General features: G+C 37.0%; 1 protein-coding gene across 1 annotated transcript; it reads left to right on the top strand.

The window, feature by feature from the left end:
- Positions 1–684: 684 nt before the first annotated feature.
- On the top strand, positions 685–17,017 carry SATL1 (spermidine/spermine N1-acetyl transferase like 1). The gene is made up of 6 exons (XM_003282215.4): positions 685–1,584; positions 4,991–5,042; positions 13,264–13,344; positions 14,036–14,137; positions 15,003–15,043; positions 15,666–17,017. Exons 1-6 carry the CDS (start codon positions 685–687, stop codon positions 15,834–15,836), a joined length of 1,347 nt encoding a protein of 448 aa, XP_003282263.1. The 3' UTR covers positions 15,837–17,017.
- Positions 17,018–17,824: the final 807 nt, after the last annotated feature.

Genomic DNA, 17,824 nt, shown 5'->3' with positions numbered 1-17,824 from the left:
GAATTGAATTATTTGAGGAATGGGATGTAGGGAAAGGGAGGGGAGTTGGGGCAAGTTTCTTTGAATTGGCTAAAACAGCAGGGACTCTTGGGAGTGCCAAGCATAAGCTCTGAGACTCATTACAGCCTCTTGCTTCACCATTTGAAGCTCTTAAGAGAGGATGAAATAGTGGTCAAGCGAGCCCTGCTTTGCCTCTCCCTCACCACACGGGGGAGCACGTAGGCACTTTGATACCTGCATTGTGACTTCGGCACTATGATGCAGTGACGATGCAGTGACGATGCAGTGACTATGCAGGGGCGGGCTGGTGGTTATACTCCTCCAGGATCATTTTCTTCTTCCCTTTACTTCCCCCCTTTTGGCAGGGAAAGGCCAGATTACAACCTGAAACTCGGCCAAGCTTGCAGCTGTGGTCGCTGGTGAAGTCAACTCCAGCAAATCGGAGGCATTAATAACCTTCCTGAGGTGGTCCTCGCTTTTTCCAACTCCCACCTTGATAGAGGGGTATCTCAAAGTGGGCGAATCAAGTTGAGAAGAACTGGGAACAGCCAACAACCTCCCACCACAGCACTACAGTTAAGGGATCCTGTTCCATCAAGACAGTTAGCCATCAGCGAATCAGTTGTCTGCCAACCCATCATCTGCCACCCCATCCTTAGTCAACCAAGCAGGAATCAACTGGGCATGAACCAATCAGGCACGAACCAATCAAGTTTATCAGACTCGAACCAAGCAGGCATAAACCAGCCAAGCACAAGCTCACTTGATATGAACCAAATGGACATGAACCAACGGAGTTCAAGCCTATATGAAATGATCGAAGTGGACATGAAACAACCAAGCATGAGCCAAGCTGGCATGAGGCAATCAGGTACAAACCTACCATACATAAACCAACCCGACATGAAACAACCAGGCACATGGCAATTAGGTAGGAGCCAACCAGGCATGTGGCCACAAAGCCTGAGCCAACTAGTCCTGAGTGAAGCAGGCATAAGCCAACCAGGTCCATCGCAACCAGGCCCAAGCCAATCAGGCCCCAGACAATCAAGCACGAGCCAAGCAGGCACAAACCAATCAGGTATAAGCCAACCAGTGATGTGGCAACTAGACATGAGACAGTCAGGTAGGAGCCAACCAAGCATGAGACAAGTAGGCACCAGCCAATCAGGCACAAGCCAAATAGGCATGAGCCAACCAGGCACATGGCAAACAGGCCTGAGCCAACCAGTCCCGAGGCAACCAAACAAGAGTCCACCAGACATGTGGCAACCAGGCATCAGCCAGCAAGTCCCCAGCCAACTAGGCATGAGACAACCAGGCACTAGCCAATCAAGTAAGAACCAAACAGGCATGAGCCATCCAGGCAGGGGTCAACCAGGCATATGGGAAGTGGGGCCGAGTCACCCAGGCCTGAGCCAACAAGACCTGAACCAATTAGTGCTGAGTCAACCAGGCCTGAGTCAACCAGGCAGGAGCCAAACAAGCGTGAGCCAAATGGGCATGAGGCAAACAAGCATGGATTACTTTCAAATAAGACATGCAGAGGCTGGAGACTGCCCAGAAATTTTGCGACTGATTAAAGTAAGCCTATTTTTATTACATGGAGCCTCATGGCATTGGTGTAGGGTTGAAAGAGTAAGCGAGGCATAGTTGGAGTTCGAATTCTGCCTCTGCTAGTTATGTGTACATAACCTCTGGTAGTTACTTAACTTCTTTACTCTTCATTTTCTGCATCTAAAATCAAGATTATAACAATATGTATCTCAAAAGATTGTTGTTATGAAACAATAACATAAAATGATTACACATAAATTGCTTGGCATATAGTAAGGGGCTCAAAAAGTTATAGGGGAACCAATTCCTGGAAATTTTAGGGACTGAATGTGTTCTCTTTCCTGGGGAAATTTTAACTTTAAAAGAGTGTCTCAGAGAAAGGAAATGCTTACCTTAAACAAATGACCCACCAATGATAGAATTTCATATTTTAGTGGCTAAGATTTTGTGGTGGGGAGTCGCATTGCTTCTAAGGCCACACCTACTTGTAGAAACTGATGATCAGCTACCTAAAAAACAATATTCACATGCAACAAATTTTCCATACATTTTCAGACAGTTCATTGATCACTGAAGCCCATCCACAGACAGCCCCCAGGAGCCAAGGAGCTGGGTTACATATTACTCATTTAAATGTTTATTTTAATGGCTCCCTTGGAAATCATTCCAGTTAATTAAAGGGACAAGCTATCTAGTAGTCACAGTTACTGTGCTGAAGTTCTGTGGTGCTGAAAGCACTCATTTATATGATGGACAACCTACACAATTCCATATAAAGCTGTAGACCAGGTTCTTTATGGAGTAAATATGTGGCTGGAAAAAGGCATAGATTATAGATATGCAGCCCTCATAAGTGTTTTGTAATGAAAATGTTTTAATAATATCCTCACTAATATATTTAAATCTTATCTAAATCAGGCCAAGTTTGTGTTCCCTTTGGAGAGTGTGTTTTAATGGCCAAAATAAAATACCCATAGTTTTCTAGTGAAATCCACCCGTTGAAGTGATTCTAGGCCTGGTTACAGATCTGTAAGAATTGGGTTATCTATTCTTTTATGGCTTACATTCTATTCCATTTCCACAAATTCTCACATGATTTCTTTAACTGGCATTAATCTGAATGATTAGATAACCTATCAAAATACTATGCCCAACAGATTATTACAGATCCACATTCTTCCAGGTGGTAGAAAACATTTTTTAAAGAGTTTTTTGTAGTTCTAGCATCTGACACTCGGTTGGCAATTAATAAATTTATTGCTGAATGACAATTAATCTCTTTACCTGGACAAATGCACTTTTCCTAACTTTCCAAGCAATGCCCACTGTCATCACCAAGGGAATAATACATCACTAGATTACCCCATTTCAATGAAACTATCTGAAGGGTTTCTGGCCACATTTACTTTTTAATTTGCCACATGTATCTGATAATACATAAGATGTTTATTGGGAGTAGTTTTAATGAGTATTCATTGTAGAAAAATAATAGAAAAGCTAAATTACTCTCTCACATACATGTATATAATGATTAATTGGCTTTGAGTTTTACGTTCTTCTTAATATTTTATGTCCATTTGTCCTAACTCCTGTTCATTGCTAAGTTTGCAAAACATTCTGTCTTTGCAGAGGAGTTTATTAGAGTTTGCAATCACAGTAATTGCTTAGCTGAATATATTGCAGGTTTTATTGACTGTCCTATTCCAAGTATCCTCTGTATGAACTCATTTTATACTATTCTCAATCACGACATCACAGCATTATTTGGGATCCTAGTCATTTCATTGCCAGGCAGCCATACTTCTTGCTTACCAGAATTTCTAAAGCTTTTTATTGTGGTGGTCCTTAAAGTGTGGTTTTGGACCACTGGTGAACCACAGATGGTGCTGGGTCATATTAATATTTTATTTTTGTTCATTATACAAACATTGAATGCATATTAGGGGAAGATTATATACCAAGTAGTATAAAATATATAAGGATTCTTGGATTACAGTCTCTACCCTCAAGGAGCTTACAGTGTCTTAGGGGAGGTATCGACATAAATATTGTCCTCCCTGACCAATCCATTCTCTACACAGCAGCCAAAATGCTTCAAACTCCATTGAGCTTCTGGTTGTCTTGACAATACAATCCAAACTTCTTACTAATGCTCTATGTAATCTGGCCCTTGGGGTTCTCCTGTATTTTAAAAGCTTTTTTCCATTAAAAGTTTAATGCAATTCCAGTCAAAATCTCCAAATCTTCACATAGAAACATTTTAAAAATTCAAAAAAGAAGAGTAATGAGGGGAGATGATCTATACCAGATATTATAAAACTGTAAGTAATTAAAATACTATGGTAACTAGTGGAAAGATAGATCAATGGGACAGAATGGAGAGTCCAGAAGTTCTCTTAAGTATGCAGTCAGCCTTCTGTATCCATGGCTTCTGCATCTGTAGATTCAAACAACCATGGATTGAAAATATTTGTAAAAATTGCAACTGTACTGAACATGTACAGACTTTTTTCTTGTCATTATTCCCTATACAATACAGTATAACTATTTACATAATATTTACATTGCATTAGATATTATAAGTAATCCAGAGATGATTTAAAGTATATAAGAGGATGTACACAGGGTACATGCAAATACTCTGCTATATTAGGGGCTTGAACACTCTCAGATCTTGGTATCCTGGGGCTGAGGGAGCAGGTCCTGAAACTAATCTCCCATGGATACAAAGGGATTACTGTAAGTGAGGATGTAGTATATGATAAAAGGGACATGTCAAGTCAGCCAAGATGGGTTATTCAGTAAGTGCTGTTGGGATAACTGGGAGGAAAAGATAAAGGTGAAATTGTACCTAACTTCTTATACCAAAAAAAAGTTGAACAAATCAATTATTAATATTATGATCTTAAAAAGAAAACGAGTGAATATTTTTTGCTTTCCAAGCATGAGATATAAACCATGAAGGAAAGAACCTGAGTATGTAAAATAAAGTGATATAGTAAAAAGCCACAATAAAAAAAGCCTCAAGTTAAACTGGCAAAAACATCTCACAGGCAAACAAGAGCCTTCTCTGTAAAGCCTGTGAGCTTCATAATACATAAACTTTATGACAGCTCCCTTGAATGCTCAGTAACTTTTTTTGCTTTACTTCCCAGTTTCTGGCTGCATTCAAGGTTACTAATCTGGATAATTGACATTCACATGTGTGCAGTATAAACATAGTTAATCTCTCTCTCTAATAATATTTATACATCCTTTTGTTGCATTACTGTTTTAGATTTTGTTTCTAGATGACTGGGATTAAGTCTGACTCACTTTTAACACTGCCCAGGACATCACATGTCAATAAATATTTAATGGAAATTTTATGATGATTATCATCTTAATAATTTACTGCTAAATCATAAACTGAAGGTTTTATCTACTTTGACAGGAATTGGCTGCCTGTGAAAACATGCTAGATGCAATGGAGTTAACAGCAGTTGGTAAGATGTCTTGTGGTATTTTCAGAGCAAGAAAAAGAAACACACAGTACTACTTAGATATGTGGAAGCTATTGTTATTGGTACATAAAGATGACACCATTACTAGCATGTACAGGACATAAATTTGATAGCTTTGTCAGTGCTCCACTATTTTATTTTCCTTATTTTTAGTACAAAAATGATACTTAAGAGCTCTTACACCTTTACAGCTGCAATAGACTTCAGCTGGTTTTCAGAATATAAAATGAGGAGTGTTACTGGTCAAAAAAGTATAATTTAACACCCAGTATGTTGGTAGTAACTTGATACAAGGAAACTGGTAAAAGCAAAATGATTTAAAATATTTTCAAAGTATTTACTACATTTTGATAGTCATCAAGATTAATAGGATAGGCTAGTGATTTCTGAATTAGAATATTTTGGGCAGTAAATATGAAGATGAAGAGATTATTAGTGTATATAAAATTACAAATGACAAAGACTAGGTGAAGACAGTTATCAAAATCTAGAATTGATGAAGGATAACTCCTTGAAGTTGAATACTTCAGAATGCATGTAATAAACTGAGAACATTCTACCAAGGAGATAAATGGTTTCACTATAATACTGGGTGACAGATTCAGAAGGAAGTTATGGGATGTTTTGTGGAGTCATTTGCGCCATGCCCTAACAAACTAGTCTTAGTGCCTTGGTCAGAAATAGAATTCTGAACTGCATAGATCATGGATCAGTCGTCTTATGTGATGATACTTACGTTCTTATACTTGATAATTAACACCACTAGAATGTTAACTAAATAGTAATTTTGTTGGCTTAAAAGAAATAGTAAGAAATACAAAGTTGAAAGTAATGTACACTCTATGAAAGCAGTACTCAAACTGAAACAGCGTAACAAAATGAGCATCCCCAACCTGATAATCTGAAATTTGAAATGCTCCAAAATCAGAAACTTTTTGAGCACTGGCATTACACTCAAAGGAAATGTTCATTGGAGTATTTCAAATTTCAGATTAGGGATGCTCAACTGTTGAGTATATAATGACATATTTTAAAAATCAGAAAAATCAGACATTCAAAACACTTCTATTCCCAAGAATTTTGGATAAGAAATACTCAATCTGTGCTATGTTGAGATAATGCCCCTACACTATTTCATTGCAGTTAGAAAAATACTGCTCAGGGTAATATGTAACAATCATAAACAACAAACAACAAAATACTTTGTATACTCCAGCATCCTGCCTTAGGATTTCAGTATATATTTAAATTGCAGTAATTTCATAATGTTCTCAGTCCTGTTTTTATCTTAAAATGTCCTTATGTACTTGTATAGATGCCGGTGAGATATTTGATTTTTGTTTACTCTTACCTATTGTCGTAAACTTTTAAAAAATGTGATTAAATACACATATCATTTTAACTATTTGTAACTGTATAATTCAGTGACATTCAATACATCCATTGTTGTGCAACCAGCACCACTATCCATCTCCAGATCTTTTCATCACCCAACTGAAACTCTGTAATCATTAAACAATAACTCCCCATTGCCGACCTCCCTCCCCCTAGGCTCTCATAACTACTATTCTACTTTCTATCTCTACAAGTTTGTCTGTTCTAGGTACCTCATATGACTGGAAACATATAATATTTGTCCTTGTGTGTCTGCCTTATTTCACTTAGCATAATGTTTCAAGTTTCATCCAAGTTGTAGCCTGTATCTGAATTTCTTTCCTTTTCAAAGCTGAATAACATTCCATTGTGTATATATAAAATGTGAGATAGATATATATATCATTTTGTTTATTTTGGCTGTTTCCAAATTTTGGCTATTGTGAATAATGCTGCTGTGAAACGTTGGTGTACAAGTATCTGTCTGAGTTGCTGCTTTCATTATTTTGGGCACGTACTTAAAAGTGGAATAGCTTGATCAAATGATAATTTTGGGGTTTTTCTGAGGAGCCTCCATACTGTTTTCCATAACAGCTGCATCATTTTACATTCTCATTAGTGAAGCACAAGGGTTCTAATTTCTCCACATCCTCACCAACACTTATTTTTGTTTTTTTGTAATACCCATCCTAGTCGGTATGAAGTGATATCTCATTGTGTTTTGATGTGCATTGCACTAATGATTAGTAATGTTGAACACCTTTTCATGTGCTTATTGACCCTTTGTATATCTTCTTTGAGAAGTGTCTATTTATGATATTTCCACATTTTGGAATTGAGTTGGTTTTTTGTTGTTGAGTTGTAGGAGTCCTTTATATAGTCTGGATATTAATCCCTTATCAGATGTTATTTCCAAATACTTTCTCCCATTCCATGGGTTGCCTTTTTACTCTTGATATTGTCCTTTCACATACAAAAGATTTTATTTTTGATAAAGTCCAATTTATTCATTCTTTTGTCACTTGTGCTTTTGGTGTTATATCCAAGAAATCATTGCCAAATCCAATGTCTTGAAGATTTCCCGTGTTTCTTCTAAGAGTTTTATAGGTTTAGCACTTATGTTGAGGTATTTGATCTATTTTGAGTTACATTTTGTACATGGTGTGAAGTTAAGGGTCCAACTTCATTATTTTGCATATGGATATTCAGTTGCCCTAGTACTGTTTGTTGAAAAGACAGTCCTTTTCCCCATGAATGGTCATAGAACCCTTGTCAAAAATCAATGGATCAGATATGTGAGGGTTTGTTTCTGAGGTCTCTATTCTGTTCCATTGTCTGTCCTTTTGTCACTACGCTACAGTATTAACTGCTGTAGCTTTGTAATAAGTTTCAAAGGCGGGAAGTGTGAGTCCTCCAATATTATTCTTTGTTTTCAAGATTGTTTTGGCTATTTGGGTCCCCTTGGAATTCCATATGAATGTGAGGATCAGCTTTTCTATTTCTGTGAAAAAAGCTGTTGGAATTTTAATAGGGACTGCATTACATATGTAGATCATTTTGAATAGTATTGGCATCCTACCAATGTTGTATTCCTATGCATACACAGGGTTGTTTTTTTTTTAATTTCTTTGGATATTTTCCAGTTTCTTTCAGCAATGTTTTATAGCTTTCAGTATACAAGTTTTTAACCTCCTTGATTAGATTTATTCCTAGGTATTCAATTCTTTTAGGGGTTATTGTAAGTGGTACTGCTTTCCTAATTTATTTTTTGGTTTGTTTTTTGCTGCTATATAGAAACATAACTTATTTGTGTTTATTGATCTTGTACCCTGCAACTTTGCTGAATTTGTTTACAGCTCTAGAAGCTTTCTCTCAGATTCTTTGGAATTTTCTCTATATAGAATCATGTGATCTGCAAATAGAGATAGTTTTACCTTTTCCTTTCTACTATGGATTTTTTTTGGTTTTTTGTTTTGTTTTGTTTTGTTTTGAGACAGAGTCTTGCTCTGTTGTGCATTGGCACGATCTCGGCTCACTGCAACCTCCATGTCCCAGGTTAAAGTGATTCTCCTGCCTCAGCCTCTCGAGCAGCTGGGATTGCAGGTGCATGCCACCATGCCTGGCTAATTTTTGTATTTTTAGTAGAGATGGGGTTCATCATGTTGGCCAGGCTGGTCACAAACTCCTGACGTCAGGTGATCCACCCGCCTTGGCCTCCCAAAGTGTTGGGATTACAGGCATGAGACACTGGGCCTGGCCTATGGATGGTTTCTATTTATTTTTCTTCTCTAATAGCTCTGGTCATAACTTCCAATACAATGTTGAATACCAGTGGTGAAAGTGGGCATTTTCGTCTTCTTCCTAATCTTAGGGGGAATGTTTTCAGTCATTCACCATTGAGTATAATGTCATTTTCATAAGTACACTGTATCATGTTGAGGAATGTCCCTCTATTCGTAGTTTTATAAAAGCTTTTATCATGAAAGTGTTGTGCTTTAGTCAAACGCCTTTTTCGGCATTCATTGATTTGATTATGTGGGTTTTTCCCCTTTGTTTCATTAATATGATGTATTAAATTGATATTCTTATGTTGGTGCACCCTTACATTCCTAGGATAAATCACACTTGATTATGGTGAATAATCCCTTTAATATGCTGTTGAGTTCAATTTCCAATTTTGTGGAGAATTTTTTAACCTATATTATTAAGGAATATTGGCCTGTAACTTTCTTCTAATATCTTTGACTGCCTTTGGAATCAGAGTAATGCCAACCTCACAGAATTAATTACAAAGTGTTCCCATCTCTTCATTTTTGTGGAAGAGTTAGAGAACGACTGGTATTAATTCTTCTGTAAATGTTTGGTAGAATTCACCAGTGATGAGGCCATTTGGTTCCTTACTTTTTTTTGTTGGGAGATCTTTGATTACTGATTCAAACTCTTGCAGGTCTGTTGAGATTTTGTGTTTCTTAAGTAGGTTTAGGTAATTTGCATGTTTGAAGGAATGTGTCCATTTCTTCTAGGCTATCTAATTTGTTGTTATATAAATCATAATATTTTTATACTCCCTTTTAATGTTGTAGTGTTGGCAGTAATGTCCTTATTTTCATTTCTGATTTTAATTATTTGCATCCTCTTTGTCAGTCTAGCTGTCAATTTTGTTGATCTTTTCAAATAATCAACCTTCATTGATTTTCTCCATGTTTTTCTATCCTCTATTTTATCTCTATCCAATTTTTATTATTATCTTACTTCTGCAAGCTTTGGGCTTAGTTTGCTCTTCTTTTTCTAGTTCCTTAAGGCATAAAGTTAGATTATTGTTTTAGATAATCTTTTAAATGGCATTTACAGCTATAATTTTCCCTCTGAGCACTACTTTCACTGCATCTCGTAAGCTTTTGTTTGTTGTGTTTTCATTTTCGTCCATCTCTGTTTTCCTATTTCCCTTATACTTTCCTCTTTGACCCATTGGTTGTGTACAGTGCATTGTTTAATTTCCACGTATTTGTAAATTTCTCAAGTTTTTTTCCTGCTGATTTCTAGTATCATTGTACTATCATTAGAAAAAATACTGTGATTTTCATATTTTAAAATTTATTAAGACTTGGTATGTGACCTAATGTATCTATCCTAAAGAAAGTTCCATGTGTACTTGAGGGAAAAAATGTGTATTCTGTTGTAGTTGGATAGAGGTTTCTGTATATGTCTGTTAGATACAATTGGTCTATAGTGTTCAAATCATCTACTTTTCTGTCTGGTTGTCCTATCTATTACTGAAAGTGGGGTATTGAATCTCCTATTATTGTCTTGCTGTGTACTTCTCTCAGTTCTGTCAGTGTTTGCTTCATATATTTTGGAACTGTGATGTTCAATACATGTATATTTATAAATACTATATGTTCTTGGTGAATTAACCCCTTTATCATTTCATAATGTACTTTGTCTCTTGTAATTGTTTTTGACTTAAAGTCTATTTTGTCTGATACTAGTATAGCCACCCTAGCTCTCTTTTAGTTACTATTGCATGAAATACCTTTTTCCATCATTTCAACATATTTGTGACTTTGGATCTACAGTATGTCTCTTGTAGACAGTATATACCTGGATCACGTTTTTGTTTGTTTTCCTTAATCTATTCTGCCTATCTCTGTGTTTTGGTAGGAGTCTTTAATCCATTTACATTTAATTACTGATGAGGAAGGACTCACCTGTACTATTTAACTGTCTTCCATACGCCTGAAATCTTTTGGTTGTTCCTACTTTCCTCCATTAGTCCTTTTTCTGTGTTTTATTTTTGTAGTGAAACATTTTGATTCCTTCTCATTTCCTTATGTGTGTATTTTATAGATATTTTGTGTTTACCATGGGGATTATATTTGATGGTTATAACAATCTAATTTTGATTTAAACCAACTTAACTTCAATAGCATACAAAATTCTTCTTATATATATCTCTGCCCCCCTCTTCTGTTATTGATGTCAGGGATTACACCTTTTACATTGTGTACCCAATAACATACATTAGGCTGGGCATGGTGGCTCACGCCTGTAACCCCAGCACTTTGGGAGGCTGAGGTGGGTGGATCACTTGAGGCCAGGAGTTCGAGACTAGCCTGGCCAACATGGCAAAAACCCATCTCTACTGAAAATACTTTAAAAAATTAGCTGGGCATGATGGCAGGTGCCTGTAGTCCCAGCTACATGGGAGGCTGAGGCATGAGAACTACCTGAACCCAGGAGGCAGAGGTTGCAGTGAGCTGAGATCATGCCACTGCACTCCAACCTGGGTGAGCAAGACTCTGTCTCGAAAAAATAAAAATTGGTAATTATTTTTATCCATTTGTCTTTTAGACAATGTAGAAAACAAAACGTGGAGTTAGGGTCTTCTCTCAGTATATGCAGGAGATTGGTTCCAGGACCCACTGTATATACCCAAATCCATGCATACTCAAGTCCCGCAGTGAGTCCTACTGAACTCACATATATGAAAAGTCAGTCCTCTGTATATGTGGGTTTCTCCTCCAATGAATATCGTTTTTGATCTGTGTTTGAAAAAAATCCATGTGTAAGTGTACTTGCACAGTTCCAACCCATGTTGTTCAAGGGTCGACTATATAAACATAATTACAATACTACCTGTTGTAATTGCTCATATATCTGTCTTTACCAGAAATCTTTATTCATACAACTTTGAGTTACTGTTTAGATTACTTTCATTTCAACCTGAAAGACTCCTTTTGGCATTTCTTGCTGGGCAGGTCTAATGGTAATGAATTCCTTCAGTTTCTTTTGAGGGGGCCAGGGGTGGTGTTTGGGAATGTCTTAATTTATCCCTCATTTTGAAGGACAGTTTTGGTGGATATAAAATTCTTAGTTGACAGTCCCTGCTCCCCCTGCCCCCCAGACTTTAAATATCAATCCACTGCTTTTTGGCTTCCAAGGTTTCTGATGGGAAATCAGATGGTAATCTAATTGAGGATCCCCCATATATGACAAATTGCTTCTCTTGCTGTGTAAGATTCTCTGTCTTTGGTTTTTGAGACTTTCATTATAATGTGTCTTGGTGTGGATTTCTTTGGGTGTATCCTACTTAGTTTGTTGAGCTTCTTGTATTTGTAGATTCATGTTTTATGTCAAATTTGGTTTTCAGCAGTTATTTTTTCAAATTCTCTCTCTCCTGTAAGTCCCACAAGATGTATCCTGTTCCACTTGATGATGATGATGTTCCACAGACACTTTTGGCTTTGTTCACTTTTCCTCATCCCTTTTCTGTTTCTCAAACTCAATAATTTCACCTGGCCTAGTTTCAAGTTCACATATTCTTTCTTCAACTTATTCAAATGTGCCTTTGAACCCCTCCAGTATAGTGCATTTTTTTTTTCATTTCAGTTATTGTACTTTTAAGCTTCAGAATGTTAGGGGGAGGATTTTTTTAAATTTATATCTATATTATTTTGTTTATATATATTTTTCCTGTATTTGTGCATGTCTTCTTTTATCTCTCTGGGCATCTTTAAGACAGATGTTTTAAGTTGTTTAGTAAAGTCAAACATCTGGCTTTCTTCAGGTATGTTTTTTTGTTATTTTATTCCTTTGAATGACCATCATTTCTTGTGATTTTTGTTGAAAGCTAGACATTTGAAACTTATACTATGGTAACTTTGGAAATCAGATTCTCCTTTTTCCCCAGGATTTGATGGAGTTTATTTTAAAGCATTACAGGGTGTCTCTGTGTCAGGGATCAGCCTGAGTTGAAAGCTTAATGTGGTCTCAGGTCCCCTCTGTGTCTTTATCTAGTCACACATGGTAACTTTCTAAATTCCCCTGTATATATGTTTTCAATTCCCAAATGTCTCACAAAACAGGGCAGCTCCTTTAAATCTCCTGGAAGCCACTTCAGCTCGTGGGGGTTGGAACGATGGCAGTTAACCTCCAAGTCCTCACCTCAGTGATCAGAGTAACAATACACAGTCAAAACACAGAACTTCAGTATTTGAGGACAAGATGTTTATTGGTCACCCTTGCTCCAGCAAGCTGCTACAGAAATACAGGTTGCTGTTCCCATGGAGTAGAGGGTGCTGAATGCTGGGTAGCTGCCACCTCACTGATGGCTGAATTTGATCCAAATTAACTGCAATTGACCAGCCAGGCTGTCTCCTGTAAGTTGCAAATGTTCAGATAAACTCCAGAGTTCCAAAATACTCACTTCAGTTTCCACCAATACAATTGCTATCCAGGTGGAGAGCGAAATTCCTAGTGCTTCCTATCCACCATCTCCTTCTCTCTGCTATAAACTTTCTGACATACTATATATGAATTGATATTTCAGATTTACTCAGAGATGGCTTTGGGGACAATCCCCTTTTCTACTGCCTGATTGCAGAAGTAAACAATCAACAAAAACCATCAGGTAGAGTAAGTCTTTCTTCTCCAGTTTAATCTGGAGTATATTTTTTCCATGCTGAAAAATAGTAGTTTTGTAGCATATAATTACTATTAAGCAGAAGAGAAGAGAATGTGTATAAACCCAGTTTTTTTAAAGAAAATGCATGGCATGTACTTATGTTTGTATAAGCATTATTATTAAGAGACAGGGTCTCGCTCTGTCACCCAAGCTGGTGTGCAGTGGCATGATCATGACTCACTGCAGCCTCCAACTAAACTCCTGTGCACAAATGTCTCAGCCTCCCAAGTAGCTGGGACTACAGACATGTGCCACTATGTCCAACTAATTTAAAATTATTTTTTGTAGAGACAGGGTATCACTATGTTGCCCAGACTGGTCTCAAACTCCTGAGCTCAAGCGACCCTCCTGCCTTGGCCTCCCAAAGCACAGGGATTACAGCCATGAGCCACTGCGCCCAGCTAAAATTTTTTGGAAGATCGTACACCACACTATAAAAAGAGAGCTTATATCTTAAAGGTTGTATTTTAAGGGACTTAAGTCCTCTACACTATATGTTTTTGTATTGTTATTTTTTTTCCAGTGAGCATTTATTACTTTAATAGTTAAACAAACGCCAAAAGACATTCAATTTGGGAGTAAAGAACTGGCTAAGATTTAACACAACCTTTCTACACCCTTTCTTCTCCCTTCCTAGGCAAACTGACTGTTGGATTTGCCATGTACTACTTTACATATGACTCACGGACTGGCAAGGTACTTTACCTAGAGGACTTTTACGTCACACAAGCTTACCAAGGTAAAACTAAAATTTATGATATTACTTTTAAATACTTTAAAAATTAAAATGACATATTTTAAGGACATAGGGCTTTACTATACATATGGTGTTTTAGTTAATGTAACTTATTGCTACTTAATGAGTTTGATCTCTATCCTAGATATTCTTTCATGCAGTGAAGACTCAGTCACAGATTAGAAAAACATTTTATTAGTTCCTCTCAAGGTTTGAATAAGCCAAGCTATCACATGGCTATTTATTTTTTTATTCTGTTTTGGAGACAGGGTTTTCTGTCACCCAGGCTAGAGTGCAGTGGTGTGATCACGTCTCATTGCAACCTCAACCTCCTACACGCAAGCAATCCTCCCACCTCAGCCTCCCAAGTAGCTGGGTCTACAGGCATGTGCCACAGCACCCAGCTAATTCTTTATTTTTTGGAGAAACAGGGCCTGTGTTGCCCAGGCTGGTCTCAAACTCCTGGGCTCAAGTGATCCTCCTGCCTTGGTCTCCCAAAGTGCTGGGATTACAGGTGTGAGCCATCGTGCCTGGCCACACAGCTATACTTTTATCTTTAAAAAATGCTTTTACATTTTAGGTGGTTTTCAGTAAAAATACATAAGAAATATACCATTATAAGACAATAGTGGCAGAGACTCACTTCTTCACTGATCTTTAAAATAAACCCAAACTCTTCTATGACCTTTGGTACCTCATTCCAATTAGGAAAAATGGATATGAAAGCATTCATGAGTTGTGTTTCCAGAAGCTATTAATAATATACAAAAAACAGATATAGAGTTTTAGATATTATTTATTTTAAACTAAAGCAAATAACTAGTTAAGTGAAATTTGCAGTTTTCATTTTGCATTGTCTATTTAAAAGGCCTAGGTATTGGAGCTGAAATGCTGAAGAGGCTAAGTCAGGTATGTATTACAATTAGTATTGATATTCTATACATTAACCTTTTCTTCAATAAATATTCACAGGGCATAAATTAAATCATTAATCTCACCATTTGAACATAACCCCAACATATACTTCAAATTCCTACCCAAATTAAACTGGATTTTCAAATCAGATGATGATATAGAGTATATGAGTTATAGTCAATTAAAATTGATTTATATATAATCCACAACCACACTATACACCCTTTTTGCTATCAAGTAAAAGTAAGGAGGAGGGAGATTAGAAAGCATTTTTATTCAAAAAAACAGGCTCACAGTATGAATATTACAAGACTATAAAAGCAAGATCTTCTTGTACTTTGGAAACATATGAGAACATGTGTTCTCTTAGGTACACCTTTTCTGTACGATAAAGGCTTTGCAAATCAGTTTTGAGATTTTAAAGAGGGCTTTAAAGCTCAGAACAGTGAGACTTTTTTCTTTTTACAGCTATAGAAAAGTTCAAAAGATAACTACTAAATTTGGAAGTATTATTCACACATAGTGTCTTGCATAGAGTAGACCTTCAATAAAATATATGTTAACAAAGATTATACTTTCAAATGAAAGTAATATTTGCTTGTTTGTTTTTAAACAGATAGCCATCAGAACTCAATGTAACTGCATGCACTTTCTTGTCGTCATTTGGAACCAGGCTTCTATCGACTACTATACTAGTCGAGGGGCTTTAGACCTTTCCTCTAAGGAGGGCTGGCATCTCTTCAGGTTTAACAGAGAAGAACTCCTGGACATAGCATGGGAAGAATGAAAGAGGCCTTGTAACAACTCATCCCAACACAGCCTCCAACATTTGACTGTCACCTGAGTCTAACAGCAGTTTGACTTTGTTGTACAATACAGCAAATGATCATCACATTATTGTTTGAGCAGATCTTTTATTTTGAAACAGATTTTGTAGCTCTAGTCAACTTTCCATTATCCAAACCAATATTCTAACGGCTAGTAGCAGTAGTGATAATCCAAAAGAGCAGATAATTTAAAAGTCACTTATACTTAGCTTTGTGCTATTTTTTACCTACCATATTTCATCAAAATTAAGATGCTTCTTTTTTCACAATTTGACATATCTGATGTTGGGATAAATGTAATGATCAACTGGCAGCATTTTTTGTTTGTTTTTAGAGGCAGGATCTTGCTATGTTGTTCAGGCTGGTCTCAAACTTTTGGCCTCAAGCAATCCTCCCACTTCAGCCTCCCAGACATAAGCAACTCTGCTCAGCATTTTTTTTAAATTAAAGGTATATGATATGCCTTAGATCTGATGAATGGGTACTTGAATATATTCAGATCTGAGGTTTAAAAAAATTCATTTCAAATACTGGAGATAAATGCTGAAGAGCTTACTTATGAAAAACTAGCAAGTAAACTGCTTCCCTACCTTGAGCAGCTTAAGTACCACTGCCTCCTTGACATCATCCCAGTACTACATTCTATCTCTGAACATCCATAGCTCTTTGGTTGTACTTATCTTAGGGAAGGTACCACATACAACACTATATTTCTATGTTTCTCTCTTTCCTAGTAGAGTATAAGTCCTTTGAAATAATTCTAACTTTTGTGTCCTGTGCTGCAAGCAGCATAGCAGAACATGTGAGTTCCTACTACCTACCAGGCACTTCATGGGCATAGAAACTACACAAAAATTATTCAGTGATACCCACAAGGAACCTTGTCTGTAAGAAAATATTAATTACATAAATTGTATAAGTACCATATCTGTAAATACCAGCTATCACTTGCTAGTTTTTCATAAGTAAGCTCCTCAGAATTTATCTCCAGTATTTGAAATGAATTTTTTAAAACCTTGGATCAGATCTCAAACACACTCATATTTCAACAAATCTAAGACATATTATATACCTTTATTTTTAATTATTTATTTTTTTGAGATTGAGTTTTGTTCTTGTGCCCAGGCTGAAGTGCAATGGCACGATCTCGGCTCACTGCAGCCTCCACCTCCTGGGTTCAAGTGATTCTCCTGCCTCAGCCTCCCAAGTAGCTGGAATTACAGGCATGAGCCACCACGCCTGGCTAATTTTGTACTTTTTGTGTGTGTTTTTAGTAGAGACAGGGTTTCACTATGTTGGTCAGGCTGGTCTCGAACTCCTGACCTCAGATGATTCACCCACCTTGGCCTCCCAAAGTGCTGGGATTATAGGTGTGAGCCACCATACCCGGCCATATCAAATACCTCCAATTTTTTAAAAAAGGCTGAGCACAGTCGCTCATCTCTGGTTGGCTGAGGTGGGAAGATCGCTTGAGGCCATGAGTTTGAGACCAGCCTGGGCAATATAGCAAGACCTATCTCTAAAAGAGAGAACATCTAAATTCTACCCTGGAGGATTGAGAAAGGGAACACGACACTGGATTTGGACTTGTAGGATGGGTAGAAGTTAGAATGTAGAGCAGGATAAGATGGAAGAACATTCTAAGAGGACACACTAGCACAGGCAGAGAAAGAGGCAATAATGAGCAAAGCATGTTCAAGAAACAAATGGTATATCATAAAGACAATATAATACACATTAGCAGTAGGGTGGGTAAGGAGAGGGAAGATAGGATTAGAAGGTAAGCTGGAATCAGATATGAAGGGCCTTGTATATCAAACTAAGGAGTTTTGATTCTGCAGGCAATGATGAGCCACTAAAGATTTCAGAAAGACAACTATTCATTATAGTTGTCAGGAAGACAACTATGTCATAATAGACAAATGGGTTACAAGAATAGGGTAGCAGA

This window comes from Nomascus leucogenys, chromosome X, assembly GCF_006542625.1.
Source record: "Nomascus leucogenys isolate Asia chromosome X, Asia_NLE_v1, whole genome shotgun sequence".
Taxonomy (NCBI): domain Eukaryota; kingdom Metazoa; phylum Chordata; class Mammalia; order Primates; family Hylobatidae; genus Nomascus; species Nomascus leucogenys.
Note: the sequence above shows the minus strand (reverse complement) of the source record. Positions and strands in the feature narration are given on the sequence as shown.

Excerpts from the sequence above, each read along its gene's own strand:
- SATL1 (XM_003282215.4), top strand. The coding sequence starts at position 685 with ATGAACCAATCAGGCACGAACCAATCAAGTTTATCAGACTCGAACCAA. Across the intron at positions 5,043-13,263 it reads AATGGAGTTAACAGCAGTTG|ATTTACTCAGAGATGGCTTT; the intron begins GTAAGATGTCTT and ends TTGATATTTCAG. Across the intron at positions 15,044-15,665 it reads TGCTGAAGAGGCTAAGTCAG|ATAGCCATCAGAACTCAATG; the intron begins GTATGTATTACA and ends GTTTTTAAACAG.